The 18,304-nt window shown below is 48.6% G+C and overlaps 1 protein-coding gene across 3 annotated transcripts in view; it reads left to right on the top strand.

Moving 5' to 3' along the window:
• The first annotated feature begins 9,331 nt into the window (after nucleotides 1–9,331).
• The window catches only part of IGF2BP3 (insulin like growth factor 2 mRNA binding protein 3), a 110,285-nt gene continuing 101,312 nt past the window's right edge, over nucleotides 9,332–18,304 (top strand). For 2 of the 3 annotated variants that reach the window (XM_084508427.1, XM_084508425.1), the window contains exons 1-3: nucleotides 9,332–9,637; nucleotides 10,176–10,397; nucleotides 11,358–11,418. In XM_084508427.1, coding sequence (XP_084364553.1) covers nucleotides 10,223–10,397; nucleotides 11,358–11,418 — 236 coding nt within the window. In that variant the 5' untranslated portion in view covers nucleotides 9,332–9,637; nucleotides 10,176–10,222. Of the gene's footprint in view, nucleotides 9,638–9,730; nucleotides 9,812–10,175; nucleotides 10,398–11,357; nucleotides 11,419–18,304 lie in introns of all 3 variants that reach the window. The other variant, XM_084508426.1, reaches the window with a different exon arrangement.

Raw genomic sequence — 18,304 nt, 5'->3', positions numbered from 1 at the left:
TTATTTTTTATTATTATTATTTTTGTCTATTTTTTATTTTTTGTAGGATCATTGCAGTAAATGCTCCTCTTACTCAGCTGGAGGTAGATTAACCCAACTCCACCCAAAAAGTTTTCTATTAGTAACCCCAGCTGTGTGGGGACGGGGTGTTTGTCACAGTAAGCTCCTCCGCTGCCCCCACGCTATCGGTTGGCTTGGCCATGTGTCTGTGGGACCCACCCTGCAGGCTTGTAAAGGTCATTAAATCTCCAGGGTTTTGACTGTTAGCACTCATTCCTATCCAACCCCTACTGAGAGACTTCCAAAGTCAAACTGGAATATAAAAAATGTGCATTTTGGAGTTAAGATGGTACCTTGGAAGGCACCTACCACCCACTGTAACAGTGTAGGTTTGCCCCCATGGGTGCACCGTTGGTGCACTTTTATTTATTTTTTATTATTATTATTATTTTTAAAAAACATATGATGAAGAGAAGAAGGATAAATTCCCCATTCCTAAAGAACCTTTCCCTGTGGATTCCACTTTCAGTTGTGTCAGAGGAGAGACAGCATCACCCCTGGCATACCGGCGAGACACAGTGGCCAGCAAAGCTCCGTGTTTCTGCCAGACCTTGGTGGCTCCGGCCAGATGCAGCCCCTCCACCTCCACCAAGGGCACTTCTGAGAGCACGGCTCTGCTGAGTTTTTCTGAAAGTTGTTGAAATTCTTCAAAAAAGAAATTTCCTGTGTGGGAACCCCTTCTTGTGCTAGGACAACAGCTTGTTGTTGAGAGGGAACATTGCCCCCAGATGAAATGGGTTTAGGGTTTTGTGTCTGTCTGTTTTCTGCTGGTGTGGTTTTCTCAGTTGAACTGAGTTTCTTACAATCCTGAATTTGAGATAGCAACTAAATATGATGTAATTTCTCACTCTAAGGCAAGGCAAGGCTTTAATCTCTCACTTGATCAGTCATTGATGGTGATTTCTAGTACGGTCATAAGAACAGAATTTTGCCATGTCTAAAACTTGTTCCTAATTTGTTGAAGGGATCATATAAAAAGGGTTCTGGAAAAGAATGGTTCCCCCCAAAATATCAACTGCTGTATTTTAATATTTAATTGCAAGAAATGCTTCATCTCTCATACAACAAAACGAAAAAAAACAAAAAACTTTTGTTTTACTCTGTTTTAGTTATTTCTTGGCTTTCAGAGTATTTCTTAATTTTAGAGGTTCTTGTACAAGATTTATGAAAGTTTGTACCCTTAAAGTGTATAAAAAGAACACAAGCAATTAAAAAGGAGATATAATCGATAAAGTTTGTTTTGAGAAAAATGAATGAAAAAAAACTGATCAGAAAATGTGTTAGCAAAAAATATTATTAAATCAACGCATTAGGAAAAAAACAAAATAATGCAGGAGAAAGACCCCACGGGCACAACAGGCGGTGCAAACCCAAAAGGAAAGACCAGCGTTATTAATTTAGGGACTCAACAGTTCTGAGCACAGCGCCAGGAGCTAGCACAGGTTCTTGAGTCCTGTGCATGGGTCTTCCATGCTGGATGTTTACAAGCAGCAGCAGTCATTTGATAACTAGATCTCTGAGGTGCTCAGCGCCTTCCCTGCTTGACCTACAGCTGCAGAGCTGCAGTGCAAGCCCTGGCTTGCTGCGCCGCTGCGCTGGGCGCTGCTGGAGCTTGAGGACGAGACAACGCGGGCACCCACACGATTGCTCATGGCAGTGGTTCGCAACGAGGTGTCCAGCATTTAAAACAAAACAAAAGCCCCCTCAAAATACAAATCAAACAAACAAACAAAAAAATCCTACCACCAACACAACAAAACAAGACCCAGCATTTTGTATGAGAATAAAAATAATCAATTGCAACTTTATTTGCAGCAGAGGGAAAGGGGATAGGGTTCTTGTGGGGATTTCAGGTATAAAACCTCCTATCTTTTTCACTCATTTTTCACTCATAATTCATAGAGAAAACAAAATCTTCCCTTAGGCTATAGATTGCCACAATTTTTTTCCTGCTCAGAAGAGTTCCTAAGCTGTCTGAAGGCATGCATGGGGCAGAAATGTAGTTTTCTAGTGGGAAAGAAAGGGTTGCTCCCTCTTTCCTAATTATTGAGACAACTGGACTTTGGCACCCGACGTGCAGCCGCTGCTCGCAGCAGGACACCCCTCAGCGACCCCCTGGCAAGCGGGGAGCCTCCCAGAGCCCCAGCAGGATGTGGGGGAAACCAGATACCAAAATGGGGAGGTTTTCACCCCAAAACACCACCTGGCTTTGCTCTGGCTCTCCCAAAACGAGCATTTCACAGCCCTGCTCGTAGCTCATGGTGCAACCTCTCCGCTAGGCCAGGGGCCAGCTGGTGAAGGAGCCCAGTGGGCACCTGGTGGCCTTTGGCTTGGCAGGGCCAGGAGAGCTTTGGGCCACCAGGCTCTGCCCACACGCTTCTCCCTCCCTGACGAAATAGCCACAGCTCAGCAAAAGCAGCCTCATTTTAAGGACCAGCAGCATCTGGGCAAGTTTTGGCTACTGGAAGCTGAAGGCAGCATTAAGGGCATAATTAAAATGCAAAAGTCAGAGCATAAACATGTTATATTTGATCCCACAATTAAAATATACTACTGCCATGAAATGCCTTCATTTATTCGTAGTCTTCAAAACAGAGATTCGATTATTTTAATTTTATTTTTACTTCGAAAGAAAAGTTCTGTATTTTTACTGTCTTGCCAGTGCTGCAAGAAATTTAACTAAAATTTCCAGAATTTCATGGTTTAATTAAGCAGCTCTAGCACTCATTTCAATTAGGTCTGCGTTTCATTACCATCAAAACTGACGTTTGGATTTTTTTGTTTTGAGAAGAATCTAAGATCAGATTCTGACCGGAACCATGCCTGAGTTCAACATCAGGATTTCAGCGTTGGTAGTATTAGAAACCCAAACAAAGCTGAAGTAAAGGGGTACAAAACACTTCTGAATTTTCTCAGATCCATCATTTAATGCAAAAAAGTAGACTGCTGCAGACAATTAATTCTTTTTTTTTTCACCCAAAGAACGAAAATAAACAAATTTTGGCGTTTCGCTGCTAGCATAAAAATCGACTGTGTTTTTACATTGTTGAGTTATGGCAAGAAAGGTAGATATGAGCCTTGCCTCCAACTGCTGCCTATCAGAAAGTTTCAGTGGATGTTTACATATAGGCTGGGGCTTTATCACAGCTCTGATGCAAGAAAGCTGAATTTTTTCTCTGGCCTCTGTGACCCCATTGTAGCGCTGTGCCTGTGCACACTGCAAGCTCGGTTTTACTCCCACAAAATGACCATACGTTCAGACAATGGACTCACAGCAGACTTACAAAAAGTAGCCTCAGACTAGACCTGCAGACACGGCTCTACCTAAACGTGCAGTTTGTTTCGTGGTTTTCTGCTGGATTTTCAAACTTTGGTTTAAGTAAGACTTGAAAAATATTTAAAAGCTTAGCTGAACTGTTTACTGCTGCAAATACATATATATACATGCAACAAAAAAATCTGCACTGAAACCAAAAATACTTCTTGAAGGAAAACTTGAATCTGAAGTTTGTAGAAACTCCTACTTAGTTTAGGATATATTTATGTCCCCCCAGTTGTATCAGGGATCGCTCAATTGAGATGTAAATTGAGCTTTGAAACAGGAATTAATTAGCATGAGAGCAGGGCTGGATGTGTGTGCTCTTTGATTTTGTCAGACTAAGACTTGTATTTATTTTCACAGGTTACGCCTTACGGGGATGCAGACTATTTTTGTTTTTACAGATCTCTCTTCTCCTACTTAAATAATTATTTTTGGAGAAGTTATTTAACTTCATTACTTTTATTTTATATTTTTTTTTCTTCAGTAACTGGGCTGTAAATAAAAATGTTTTAGAAAAAAAAAAAAAGGTCAAACTTCATTGACTAATTAACTGTCAGAAAACCCTAAGTTGGACAAAAAAAAAAAAAAGATAGGTATTTCCTTCCATAGTATCTCTGTGCCAGCCATTTTATGCTGACAATACCAATCTGAGCAGATCTCATAATCAAAGTTCCCCACCATTTTATCCCCCAAAATATGAACCCTGCATCAAGCTAACCCATTGCAACGGAAGCAGTTACACGGCATGGCTTTTGTGAGAAACCCAGGAGGCTGAGCTTAACTTATTCAAAAGCAGATAAAGAATAACTGAAATGACGTAGGGAAATGGTTCGGATATAGGCAGCAATGTCTGCAGGAGGAGCCAATAATGCTGCAGCTCAGCCTTCAGCCTTACAGGTAGCTTAAGCCTGCCATAGGCTCTGTAATTCATGGGCTCAACTGCCTGAGGACCAGAGCAGAAACAAAAACCCAACTGTATTTAGCATTAGGTTGCTTTCTGATCTTGGGAAAAATAGTAAGGGGCAACTGATAAAACACAAACTGAGAAGGGAAAACACATTTTTCGACACAAAGGTTCGTGACCATGCTCTTCAGAGGGCACATGCACTAATGGCTAATTCAAGCAGCTGGTTTCAGGAGTGTTGCCTTGATAGGGGAACACTTCTTCCTGATAGGATTCGTAAAAAGACACAATCAAAATCAAAAATAAACTCTTGCTTGAGCTGGAAGGCATTGAATTCTTATCAACCTCGGGCTAGAGAATAAATATATTTTAAGATATTAAACCAATTTAAAACAAAACAACACAAAAGAAAACTCCATGAAACTTTGGCAGCTAGCAGCGCTAACTGCGCTTTTAATAAAACAAGATAACTAATTTTTACCCCAAATCTATTTTTTTTTAATCAAAAACAAAACATTTCAGACTTTCTTCAAAGGCCAGTGTTCTACCAAAATTTGTAGAGAAAGAAATTAAGATTTTCTTTAAAAGAAAATATTATTAATAAATAGTGGCTGTTTGGAAGAAACTCTGGGCATCAAAATCTAGGCAGTGCTGGCTGTTAAAAACCCAAATGTACCTCTCCCTTCCCACAAGTGCAAGCCACGGAGGGGCTGGGGGAGCTCCCACCAGGTGCCCCTGGCACAGGCTGAGGACATCGCCCCTGCCCCAGCCAGGCACAGCAGCCCCTGGAGAAGAGGCTCGCATTGTTCTCTCCGCAGGGATTTCACGCTTGGGTTGCTGCCCCATTTTGCTCCCTTACTGGGGATTTCTTTCCCCCTTGGCTAAACAAAAAAAAAAAAAAAAAGATCTCCTTGAGCAAAAAAGGGGAGCAAGCAAGGAAGGCAACCTGATTTCTCCAAAACTCAACCAAAGGAAACAAAACAAAAACAGAACAAAAAACCACCTGGGCTGAGTTAAAACACGTCCAAACAGTGAGCAGCAGCCTTCCTCCTGAAATAACGCCTTCGCTTCCAGCCCTGCGCTCCTCGTGAGAGCCCCACACAGCACTTTGTGGCCAGGGGAAGCCATGTTGGCGATGGCTCCTGTCACTTGATCAAATAAACTTCTGAATCTGCCTGGCCGGCTCGCACATGATGCATTTATATTTTCTCTACCTTCTCCTTCCGCCACCACGGCGAGGATCTCAGATTTCAGGTATCGGGCTGAAATATCACGGCAGCACTATTTTTAAAGCCCCATTTTGAATCCAGCTGCACCAGGCACGGTGAACACTGATTAAAAAGTTTCCTGTCTGGTGTGTTCAAACGAGACTGCGAGTTAAGTTTCGGGCTTTAAATGCGCGTGAAGACGTTTTTTTTGGTTCTGCAAGACCAGTTTGCAATTGTTTGGGGGCTGCAAACCAGATAAAGCCAACAACCAGCGCTTGAGTGAGGAGATCCCTGGGCAAAATGAAGAACTGAAGCCTTCACTTCCCAGCCAGAGCGCGCGGATTCATCCCAAGCCCCAGCCGCCACCGGCACGGTTAGGTACAAATATTGGTCGCGTTACATTTCAGTATCACAAATATTACTTGGAAATAAAATAAAATAAATAAAATGAAGAAATCCCGGCGAGCAGAATCACACAGATGGGTAGAGGAGCTCTTTTTTTTTTATTATTATTATTGGGAAAAAGAAAAGGAACCAAACCAAACCTAACCAAACCCCCGAGCTCGCACGGAGCCAGCTGTGAGGCTTCTTCCCTCGAGCCCTCCGGCTGCAGCCACCGCAGCTCCCCGGTCCCCGCGCCCCGAGCTCGGCTCCCGGCGGCTCGGGCAGGGCTCGGGCGGCTCCGTGCGGCTGCAGCGGCGGAGCCGGGGCCCCGCTGCCGGTGCCGGTGCCGGTGCGGAGCCGCGGCGGGCGAAGCCGGTGCCCGAACGCGGTGCGAACGGAGCCGCCGCTTCCCGCGGCCGGTCCCGGTGGCATCCCCGGGCCGGAGGCTGCGGGACCAGCGGGGCCACCGGGACCTGCGGGACCACCGGCACCGCCGCCGCCTCCCCGCCCGGGCCCCGCCGCCCCTTTGTCCGCCGCGCTCCCCGGTGAGCGGCACCGGCGCGGCCCCCACTTACCGCGTGACAAAGGCCCGGCTCTCCCCGCCCTCCCCCTCCGTCCCCATCCCCATCCCATCCCCCTTCCCCTCCCCACCCGCGCCCCCTCCCCTCCCCTCCCGGACCCCCGCCCCTCCTCTCTCCGCGCCGCCGCCGCCGCCGCTTTCGCGCCACAGCGCCGCGGGGGCCGGCGCGGCAGCCAATGGGGCGGCGCGGCGGCGCGGCGCGCGCCCTCCCGCCAGCCAGTGGCGCCCCGCCGGCGGGGAGCAGCCAATGGGAAAGCGGCGGCGGCGGCGGCGCGCCACGCCCCGGCGCGCGCCCGCCACGGGGGGCGATGGCCGCGCGGGAACGGCTCCGCGCCCCCACACCGGGGGGCGAGGGCGGGGGTGGCGGGGACGGGGGGCACCGGCACCGGGCGGAGCGGGGGGGATCGGGGGGAACCGGGGGACCCCCCGCCCCGCGTCCCCGGTCCCCCCCCGCTCCGCCACCCCCGGAGGGAGCCGCCCCCGCCGGCAGCCCCCCCAAAATCCGAGGCGGCGGGGGGTGCGGAGCCCACCGGGGAGCTCCTCCGGGGCTGCTTGGTTGCAGGAGCCGGAGCCTCGCGGGGTGCTCCAAGCTCCGCGCCTCCCGCTGCCCGCCGTGGTTTTCTCCGCCGCTCGGTTTTGGGTGGGCGCTGAGCGGACGCGGTCGGAATTCGAGGGGAAAAAAAAAAATTAAAAAGAAAAATGAAATGAAACGGAAAATGAAATAAAAAATAATAAAGGACACACCGCCTCTCGGCGCGGCTCTGCCCGCGGAGGTGGCTTGGAAAAGGCGGTAGCTCCAGGAGCATCCCGGTGTGCCGGCTTTGGGGCTGCCGAAGGGAATTACGCCCCAAATTGTAAAAGTGCACGCTGCAAAGGGTGAGGGGCTGGGGGGCCAAGCTGGTCCGGAGCGTGCTCGTGCGCAAAGGGAAGCGGGGATTTATCCAGCAACGTGAGCAAGTTTTTGTTGTTGATTTGCCTTTTTTTTTTTTTTTTTTTCTGGCATTCAAGATTTGGATTTACTCACGAAACCACTAACCAACCCACACTTCTTGACAAACAAAGCTATACATTATTTAGCTTTACAGAAAATATTTCGGCTTATTAGCAGGATGTTTTCAGAGTATCAGAAGAAAGGGATTGCTAATAAGCAGGGTTTTTCCCCCCCAACCATCTGATTGTGAAGCGTTTTGTGATGTTGGCCAAGCGATGCGTCCTGTTATTGTGAATTCCCAAGCTTCGTTTCTGAAAAAAATAAAAAATAAGCCTTGCAGCAAAACAGCTTAGCGAAGTGGAAGAGTAAATGTAACGTGTGCGCCCTGCTTAGCAGCTTCACCAGGAGCCCCCAGCCAAGGCTCTGGAGCAACCACGTCGAGATGAGCGCATGCAGCCTGCCTCGGAAATTCGGTGCAAAATCAGATTTAGCACGAAGGCGGTTCATCTGCGAGGAGAGCGGCTGGTTCCCCTCCCAAGTTTGCCCAAGGAGCCGGCAGTTGGGAGGGGGCTGCTTTCAGCTCCCACGGGGAATCGCCCCTTTCAGGCGGGCTGCTCGGGGTGGGCTACCGACACGCAAATTCGGCCAGGGGAAAGCGCCACGGCCAGCGCCAGCGGGTTAGTAGGGGAGGGAAATAAAATAAAATAAAATAAAATAGATGGGGAATCTGCTTTTTTTCCCCCCCGAGACAACTATTTGCCGATCTGCTCCAAAATGGAAGTTGCGCCCAGGGGCCGGGAGGTGACAATTCAAAGTTCCCCGGCCCGAGCGAGGAGCCCGCGGGGCGATGTCGCGACGCTGTCGGGCGACAGGGGGGCGGCTCCCGGCGACACGCGGGGGGAACAAAGGCCGGACCCCCCCCCCCACACCCACACACCTCGGGGGCAAACCGCGGGGCCGCCCGGAGGAGCCGGAGCGGGGCCACGCGTGGGGGCGGCCGCGTGGGAAGCCCGTCCACGGCCGGCGGGGGTCGGGGCGAAAGAGGGGCAGCCCTCCGGGAAAAGTGCTCCGAAATCCTTCAAGCCAGCCCCCCGAGCTGGCCGTGGGGAGCGCAGCGCTGGCTTTCATTTCCGTCTCCTTTCTTCATCTTTCGGGCAACATTTTGTTTGCGCTGGAAAGGCTCCACACCCCCCCCCCCCCCCCCAACTCCCCACCCCGGCCCCTCCCCCACAAGCCCACCATTGTATATCCGCACGAATGGGGAGAATTATGAATGGTTCCTTAAACCGGCCCGGGGGGGAGGGAGGGAGGGATGCAGAGAGGGAGGGAGGGGGGCGCCGAGCCCTTTGTGTGCCCCCGCCAGCCCGGGGCAGCGCCCGGCCCCCCCCGCCCCCAAGCAGACGAGCAGCGAGCGGGGACCCCCCCCCCGCACCCCGACCCCCCCCTGGGAGCCGCAGGACCCAGCGCGGCCCCCTCGCCCCGCGGGTCTCCCCTTCCCCATCCTCCCCCCGGCCAACCGTCCTCCACCCCTTTGTCTTTTTTTTTTTTTTTAATATATTTTTTCTAATTTTTTTTTTTCCCTTTCTACCCCTCCCCTTTTCTTCCCTCCTTTCCTCGGCAGAGCCCTGCAGAAACATTACCATATGGGGCTCCGCCGGGGCTGCAGAGACCCCCGCCCCCCCCCCCCTTCCCTCCCACCCACCCACCTACCTTCCCCCACCCCCTCCGCCTTCCCCCACCCTCACCCCTCCTCCTCCTCCTCCTCCTCTTCCTCCCCCCGCCCCATCTCGCCCAGGCGCGACCCCAATGCACAATCCCCCCAGCCTGGCCCGCCGGGGGGAGGAGCGGCCGGGGGGGGGCGGGCATTGCGGTGCCTTTTCCCCTCCCTCCGTGCCGGGCTCCCCCCAGCTCGCAGGGGGAGGCGCGGCCGCCCCAGCCGTTTTCGGGTAGCGGGGGCGCACGGCGCTGCTCGGGGCCCCCCCGGCGGAAGGGCAGAGGCGGCGCAGGGCCCTCGCCCACCCGGCTCCGGTTTCCCCTTCCCTCCCCCCTCCGGCTCCCGGCCCTCTCTAAACTTGTCCTGTCCTGGGCAGCCTCCCCCCGGCCTTCACCCCTCCTCCTCCTCCTCCTCCTCCTCCTCCGGCTGTGTGCGCGCCCCGGCCGCTCGCTAATTGAAGAGCTGGGATTCCTCACGTGAGAAGTTGATTTGTAGTTTGAACACGTGGCTCATTCAAAAAGCCGGAATATTCAAGTAATTTTTTTTTTTCTTCCCTTCTCTCCTTCCCTCCCCCTCCCCTTCTCTGTGTGTTTTTTTTTTTTTTTTTTTTTTTTTTTATACGGAGAGGCGGCGCCTGCACGCACGTAGTGTGACATTTTCATAGTCCGCCTGCTGCTGCCAAAGGGGCTCGGGGGCAAGACAAAAAAAGTAGTTTTTTTTTTTTTTTTTTTTTTCCTCCTCTTTCCCTCCTCCTTTTCCTCTCCTCAGCCCGCCATCCGCGGCCCCGGCGCTGGGTGTTTCCCCCGCGCCCCCCATGCGCCCGGGTAGCACGGCAGGCACTTAGGGCTCCCATTTGGCCACGTTATTTTTTTTTTTTTTTTTTTTTTTTTTTTTTTTTTTTTTTTTACCCCTTGAGAGAGGGAGGGAGGGACGCGAGCTGCAGATCTGATTTTTTTTTTTTTTTTTTTTTCCCTTCCCGTCCTCTCTCTCTCTCTCTCTCTCTCTCTCTCTCCCTCCTTCCTCCATCGCATTTTGTTTTATTTCCCCCTCCCTCCCCACCTCCTCTCGCAAGACGAGGGTTGCAGCCCGCCGTGCGCGCCTCCCCGAGCCGCCAGGAAGATGAACAAGCTCTACATCGGCAACCTCGGCGAGAACGTCAGCCCCCTCGACCTGGAAAGTCTCTTTAAGGACTCCAAGATCCCCTTCTCGGGCCAGTTCCTGGTCAAGACGGGGTACGCCTTCGTCGACTGCCCCGACGAGAGCTGGGCCATGAAGGCCATCGAGGCACTTTCAGGTGAGCGGCCCCATCCTTCGCCCCAACCTCCCGAATTTCCCGGCCCTATTCTTCGCCCCCACCCTCCCAAATTTCCCCGCACCCCCGACGGCTCCGGCTGCCCAGACGGAGGGGCCGGGGGGGGAGGTCCCCGCTGTGCCCCCCACCCCCGGCACCAGCTCAGGCACGGCCGGGGCCGTTCCCCCGTTGCTCCCCGGCCCCCCGGGGGGGCGGTGGTGCTGGGGGGGGGGCGTGTGGGGCCGGCAGTCTTGGGCCCACGGCCCCTCGTTGCGGCGGCCCCATGTTTTTTCCCCACCCCACAGCCTGGGGCTGGGGGGGGGTGGGTGGGTTGCAGGACCCCCCCCCCCTCCGCCCCCATCGCTGCGGCTGGGCGCAGGCCGCGGATTTCACTGTAGGGCTGGGGGCGAGCCGCCCACCCGGCCCCAAAGTCTTGGGGCTTTGGGGTGTGTGTGTGGGGGAGCCGCTGGTGCCCTCCCCGCACCGCCCGGGATTTATTTCGGTTTCTTTTCGCTGCTCTCACGCACCCATCACCGCCTCCAGCAGCGCGCCGGCTCCTGGCCCCGACATCCTGTTTTCGGGTGCCTTTTAAAAAATATACGCTCTAAATAAATAAATAAATAAAACACGCCGATTAAAAATAATAATAATAACAACAATAAAATACGGCCGAAGCGGCTTCACGCATCCCTTGCTGGGCAAGCCAGCTCGGGGGTTGCCGGTGCTGCTTCTTTTTCCCTTTCCTCCTCCCGTGTCCGAGGCCCGGCGGCTCGGCACGGCTCGGCTCGGCTCGGCCCTGCCCGGAGCAGCCCCGGGAGCCGGGCTTTGCCGGGGCCCCGCTCGGCCGGCCCGGAACGTGTTGCGCTCCCGGCTCCTGCCCCGCGCCGCTGCGGAGCCCGGCGGGGAGGCGCGGGGGCCGCGGGGCCGCTCTCCAATCCTTTCCCCTTCTCTTTGGCTCCGCAGGTAAAGTGGAGCTGCATGGGAAACTCATAGAAGTTGAGCATTCGGTCCCGAAAAGACAAAGGTAATTTCTTTTTTTTTTTTTTTTTCCCCTTTTTTTTTTTTTTTTTTTTCCTCCCCTCCCTCCTCGGATTACCCCTATTTACCCAGTGAGAAGCAATTTGAAAAATGCTTAGGTTTGTGTTTCTGTTCCCCGTAGATAAATGGGCTGCTTTCTTAAACCCACAGTCGTGCTCTCCCCGCTGTCCTAGAGGCTTTCTAGAATCGCCCCATGTATTTCTAATGGGCTGGATTGGCCAGGCAACACCGTAGCATTTAAAAAAAAAAAAAAAAAGCCTTTTTGTGGGAGAGGCAGGTTATCGTGGTCCGAGGGCAGAGGATTGTGAAGATTTTAAATTTTGAAGTTCTTGAGAGGAGTTAAAAAAAAAAAAAAAAAAAAAAAAAAAATCAGCGTGTTAGCAGGAAATGAAATGTGTTGTGGACTGTATAACGGGCAGGCACATGAGCCCTGCTCCAGCAACAAAAGGCATTTTGTAAATATCCCGGTATACATATTTTCTGATCCTGCCATGTTGGAGTCCGCAGCATTTTATAGGCACGTAGTGTAGGTCTGCATTTGAATATCTGTGTTCGGGAGGATTTTTCATCACTCTTTTGAGCTGGTATAGGGAAGCAGCAGGAGAATGATTTCTTCCCAATAAGGACAGGATTTATGCATCCTTAATTTCTAAATGTATGTTTAATTCTTGCAAGGTAGTAATTTTGTGGGCCTCATGTAAAGAAGGAATAGTTGCAGTATAGCAGGGTAGTATTTTTATACTGCCTGTAGCAATTCAGCGTGTTTCTTTCACAAATGTTTAGATCAGAGAAAACCTGGCGTGCACTAGATAGTAAATAGCAAAATAGATCAAACTTTCCACGTGCTTGTTCCTGCACTCCATTATTCAATCTGGGAAGTATGTCTGTCTGTGTAACTTTGTTAAAAGGGGCTTCTGCTATTTCAGGGTTGTTTTAAAAAGGGCAGTCTCTTCAACGTAGTTGATTTGAGAAGGTGAATTAGCTGGCTTGCTGGGTATTGTGACTTGGTGTTTGAGAATTAAAAGTTTAATCGCTATTTAGTGTTGGAGGAAATCTTTGCCTGAGGAAGTATGGAGGATTCTTGATCTAGTTAAGGCAGGGGGCGAGCCCCTCTCTGGGCCAATTCATAGCATGGTAATCTTTATGGTTATACTTGATACTTTTCATTGGAAATTAATATGCTATATGTGCTCTTTCTCACTTATAATGCAAGATATATGACTTTGGTTTATAGCAGTCTGTATTTTTGAGCTTTTGTATATAAAAAATATTGTAGATGGAAAATATTTTTAGTTTTGAGGAGGAAAAGTCCATGCCACATGTAAGAATTGATCACTTCCTATCAGTCTCCATAATAAATGAACTTACTATCATGCTTTATCATCTCAAGCTTGCACAAATAGCGTTTTCTTTAAGCTGGTGAAAACAAATTCATTTCACTCATGGTAAAGGTAAATTAAAAATAGCTGTGCCCTTCACCCCCTCCACCCCCCGCCCCCAACTTTTTGAATCATTGTTTAATGTGTTTAAATGTATTTTCCTGTCCTTTTGGTTGTCAGCTGAAACAGTGTAAAAGTCCATTCTTCATATTTGGTAGTGTGTCTTCATATTTGTGAATTAGCAGTTATCAGAAATGTGCATCTGTCTGTAACTTGGGTTGAGAGGAATTGTACACTGAACTTTAGCACTTCTCTAGGCACGCGTTGCCTACGTATAGGCATTATACTGGAGGGGGGAAAAAACAGATACAATTGTATCAGCATACCTTCATTGTTTCTCCCAAAGACCTTATTTGTTAAAACACACACAGTTCAGATTTATACTGCTGTTTAACAGAAAATTAAATTGCATTTCTCATAACTGCACTTCCTTCCCCTTTGTTTCCACTCCCCCTTTTCCAAAATCAAATATAGAAAGCCACTTAAAATTCATTCAGTGGCCTCCATACGTAAAAGTAACTTTCTTGTTCCTTTTATAGATGTACAATACTTTTTCTTTTTTTGAGGGGTGGTGTCACGAAGTTGGAGATTTTTTTTCCATGTCTCTAGACGTTGCTTACTGGGTGTGTATTTAGAGTTGCTGGATATGCGTAAAAGCACAACCTTCAAGAGTTGAGTGTTCTGGTGCAAATGGCCACTAATGTGTTTTCAAAGTAACTTATCTGGAGTCCCTGTCTCTTTTTGCATGAGGGGAGGGTGTCAGATACGGCCAGGGTGGGGGGTGCTGCTCACCAGGCCCACCCAGCGTGTTTGCACGCTGCAGGGCCAGAGAGCTTTCCATGGAGCCCTGCACGCTCCATCGTGTCTGAAATGGGCAGGGAAGTGACACCATTTTAAATCTGTCTACACACATTTTTAAATACGTCAAATCTGTCTTAAAGCATGAGTGTACAATTAAGTTGGGTCAAAAGATGTTTCATAGCAGCAAAAATTAGTTTTGTAGTGCTTTAAAATTATTCAGTACATTGTACTGAAATAATTCAGTACGTTGTATTGCCCCCATATTGCTGTGAGGCTGCCTCATGGGGAGTTCTAACTCACTGCCTCACAAATTCCTAAATTGTTGTGTTTTTTCTTCTTTTTGGTGTGTGTGTGTATATATCCTTTTGCTCCCAGAGGTGGTTTGCAGGTATCTCTCCACTGAGGTGGATGGGAGGAAAGGGTAAGAGTTTGGCAATCCATAGCCTTGTCACGTAAAGGGAGGTCAGGAGGTGGTGTCGGTCGGGGCTGCCATGGAGCCGAGCCGAGGCGATGGAGGGTGCCTGGCGGGCTGTTGGGAGTGAGATTCTTGGGCCCCGTAGTCACTGCATTCCAGCCCCTGCTGGATCTTCACGTTTGGAGTGGGCACACCCAGGTTTGCAAAATTACCTTTCTACCTGCTGTGCGGAGCCTGTGTGTGGCTCTTGGCCTCCCCTCCCCCTGGAAGTATTTAAAGAGGGAGGGCTGGATATGCTGCCGCTGAAAGAAGGGGCCTGGTCAAGGTTTTCTTGATGGAAGGGTGGGGAATTATTTTGGGGGAGGTGCAAAGTCTTTAATAAGCTCGGAGTAGATTCCTGACTTACTATGGAAATCTCAAGGGAATGCAAAAGGAATGCAGAATTTCTGCATTCGGACCCCTCTGCATGGAGGAAGGCCATGGCAATATTTAAAGGTTTAGGTCACTTTATTTAAAACTCAGCGAAGGCATTGCAATAATTCAGCCTGCTGGTCACGCTCGGCGGAGGAACGGGGGGCACGGTTGGCCACGGCTGTGGCTTGGATTAGCTCTCCTCTTGTGCAGGAGGATGGCCGCAGCCTTGTGCCCGTGCGCCTGCACCTATGAAACTTGTGGTGTGGGCCTTTGGGTGCTACCTCCTGGCCATCCAGGAGCAGCTGGCCCCTCGCAAGGCGATGTGATTATTCAATCTGATTATTCAGATGGCCCTGATGTCGCGGGTGTGTGGTGAGGGGGAAGGGATGGTGCTAACTGGGGGCACCTGGGGCTGTGCCCAGCCCTTTCAGGTGCCTACAGTGCTTGCCACACCTGAACTGCGGTAATGACGAGGCATTTTTCCTGATTGGAAGGCCAATTCTTTCCCCCCCCATGCCTCTGGGGTCCTTTGTTTCTGTTGAGAAAATAAATTCAGTTTGTCTCTCCTGTGGGGGGGGGTTAATTTGGGAGAGGAGAGGGACAGAGGTGTGCCACGCGGGTGGTGTAGCCTCCTGACAGCCTGGCGCAGGTAATGGCTTTCCAGCTCTGCTTCACCTGTAGTGCTCAAGTGCCCGAAGGAAGGCTTATCCGAGGGAAACAGGCCCCAAAGTCCTCACAAAACCCGCCTGTTCCAGGAGAGAGCCTTGCGCTGTGGGGTGGGCGTTGAATTGTGTTGCTAATTTTTCGTATAATTAGGGTTTGTGGCTTGTGTGCGCAAGGCGGTGGGAAGCGGCTTTGCGGGGCTAACCTATGTCTGGTGGCTACAGCAGTCAGCATTATTAAAAAAAAAAAATAATAATAATTTAGTGGCAGACATTTTTAGTTTTGCTTCTGTAAATATGAAGCAGGGCGAAACATGCTGTATGTAAGGAGACATGATAGAAAATGTCACTCACCAGCTGTATTCGTGCTCTTTTCTGTGGACGGAGGCTGAAGGCCATGCCTGGGTCCAAGTTAGTGTTTTCAAAAGCAAAGGGTAAAAATTTTACGTAGTGAATTTGGGGGGTTTAATCTCTGTTCTCACATTACTTTTGCAGATGTGAGCAGGATTTTTTTTTTTTTTTTTCTGAGGGAAAAAAAAAATCTTTGAAAGTCACAGTTAGAGTGGAAAATATAAACCTTGACAGATTTTGAGATTCTTATATAGACAACAAGTTGTTATGGCAAGAACTGAAAATTCTTCATAACAACTCCTCATACTGTCTGGTCACCAAAATCACTTTTTGTTGCATTTTTTTTAATAGACTGAAGTACATGAAACACGTCTCTAAACTTGCATCTTTAAAGTTTGGTCTTGTTCTCTTTTTTTTCTGCCTTCCCTTTGTGGAAGGTACTCTGAGAGCATACTTGTAGTAGATATTACGTTTTGTGTAGATGTGGTAAATTTTGTAGGGATGAATTAAAAAAAATAACTTTTTTTTGAAAGTGTAATTCATGGGTAATAAAGTATAATCAGAAAATGTTTAAGAAATCTCTATTTCTTTTTGTTTTTAAGCATGGGGTATTAAAAACACTTTTCCACCTTTTTGAGCCCTTGAAGGTGGTATTTTTGTAAAATGGAGGCATTCATTTCAGTCACTCTTTTAAGTGCACAGCATAGGACTCTACAGTGCTGGAGTCCTTTAATGGCTTCTGGTTAGCTTTTGGGTGGACTTCAAATGCTTAGTCTTGACCTGAAAAATTCTTGAATAGCTCAGGATTTACCTACCTAACAGAAAATGTGAAGCTTCCCATAATGCCCATGAGCAGGGACCCAGGCAGTATTAAAATACACCTTCTTAACCATGGGCAGGGCTCAAAAAAAAAAAAACTTCCCTCCTTAAGCTTCCTCTCCCTGAATTCATCTTAATTTTCAGGGCTTTCTCCTTCTGAGCTCTTGCTAAAGAGAGCACAGTGGTGTGGAGCATGGGCAGGGGCTCAGCTTTTTTTTTTTTTTTTTTTTTTTTGGTGACTTTGTCCTTGTGTGAGCCCAATGAGACAGGCACAGTGTGTTATGGGTGTGGAATTTCTGCTCTAGCAGTTTGAGTCGGCTTTGTAACTGGAATTGGCTTATTTTAAATCAGAAAACAGATGGAGAATGGGTGCAAAATTTAAATGTTATAAAACATGAGGGTAACTTTTCAGGTTTTGCAGGGGGGGGGGGGAGAGAAATAGGTGGAAAAGTTTAAGTGGAATTGATGCACTAGGTGCAGGATGTGCTTCCGGGGCTCTTCAGAGCAATTCTTCTCGTGGGTGCTCTCTCAACTTGTTTTTGTATGCAAAATGGCTATCTGATGCAGGGTATAGAGGGGTATGTGCACTTAAATGCTAAGGGTGGAAAGCTAAGATAAAACCCGAAGTTTTCCTTATTTTTTCTAGAAATGTGACTCACCATAAATGCTGTGTTCCATTTCTCTATATATTTATTTATTTGCTTTTGCTGTTCAAATAAAGACAATATTGTTGAAAAGCGCCATCTGAAACCTGTGAGGGTCTCTGGGCTTGGGGTGTGCTGTAGAGAAGCAGATTTGGTGCTCCTGGGCTCACTTATCAGTGTGAGCACAGCAGTGGCAGTTTTTTTTTTTTTTCTCCTCACCTGCAGTAAGCAATTTGGCTCTGGAAAGTTTCTGTATGGGAGCAAGGGCTTCTATATGCTTGGGCATGTTTCAGGTAATTAAAAAATAACAAATTCTATCTATTTATGTAATCTCCTGTTTTTGCATCTTTCCAAATCTGCAATATCAGTTTGTGTGTAGAAAGATGCATATGTTTAGCCAAGAAGAAAATCTTGATGTTTGTAGTTGAATATTTTTAGTAACACATTTTATTTGCCAAGTATAGGGTCAATATTAGGGTAAATGTTAAAATACTGAATGTGTAACATTTAATAGCAATAAAAAAGGGTGGAAAAAGGTGCTTTTTTTTCTTCTGTGTGTGTAGAAATTTGGAAAGGAAAATTGTATCCAGCTATAATGTGAGTTATTTCACCAAAGTGCATTCTCGCAGCAGCGTGCGCAAGAGACATTCACAGTGTAAAAGCCACCTCCTGTGTAGTGTAACCCCAGCAGCAACGTGCTTCCCCTGTTGCCTGCCTCTTTGTGGTGCACTGGAGCCAGCATCACCTAAAACCGCCCTTTTGCCCATCTGAATGGGAAACTGCCTCTAATGGGCAAAATGAGGCATTTTCTATATCAATCAAGTTGAAATTTGGAGTAGAGCATGGATAAGAAGTGTCAGATGCATTTTGTTAGGTATGGGATTAAGTATTGAAATGAAATAGTCCTGAAATGAAAGATCTTCAGGTGGGAAGGGCCTTATTCCATCTTATATTTTTTAGTGTCCTGATAGCGAAAGAGTGGCTGTAGTTTGAGAAATCTTTCAAACCGCATGTGTGTATCCTTAAAAATGTGTACATAGGAGGACATATTACTATAAAATCAGTTGCAGTTTAAGAAGAGACCTGCTAAAAATATCTGGAGAACTTATAAAAATAGTCCATTTTTTTTTTTCTGGTGTTGGTACACTTGAACACAATCGGAGCTGAATGTTCACTTTTGAAAGATTAACTTTCATGCTCAGCTGAACTTTAGGAACGCTATTTTAAAATATGTAGCCTACGCTGCGTGTCTAATACATTTTTCCCCTTTGAAAATGGCAGGGTTGTATTGTTTTGGGAAATTGATTTCACAGGACCCGGACTTTTA

This window comes from Aythya ferina (assembly GCF_964211825.1).
Source record: "Aythya ferina genome assembly, chromosome: 2".
NCBI lineage: Eukaryota > Metazoa > Chordata > Aves > Anseriformes > Anatidae > Aythya > Aythya ferina.
The sequence above is the reverse complement of the archived record's forward strand: the minus strand, read 5'-3'. Positions and strand labels throughout refer to the sequence as shown.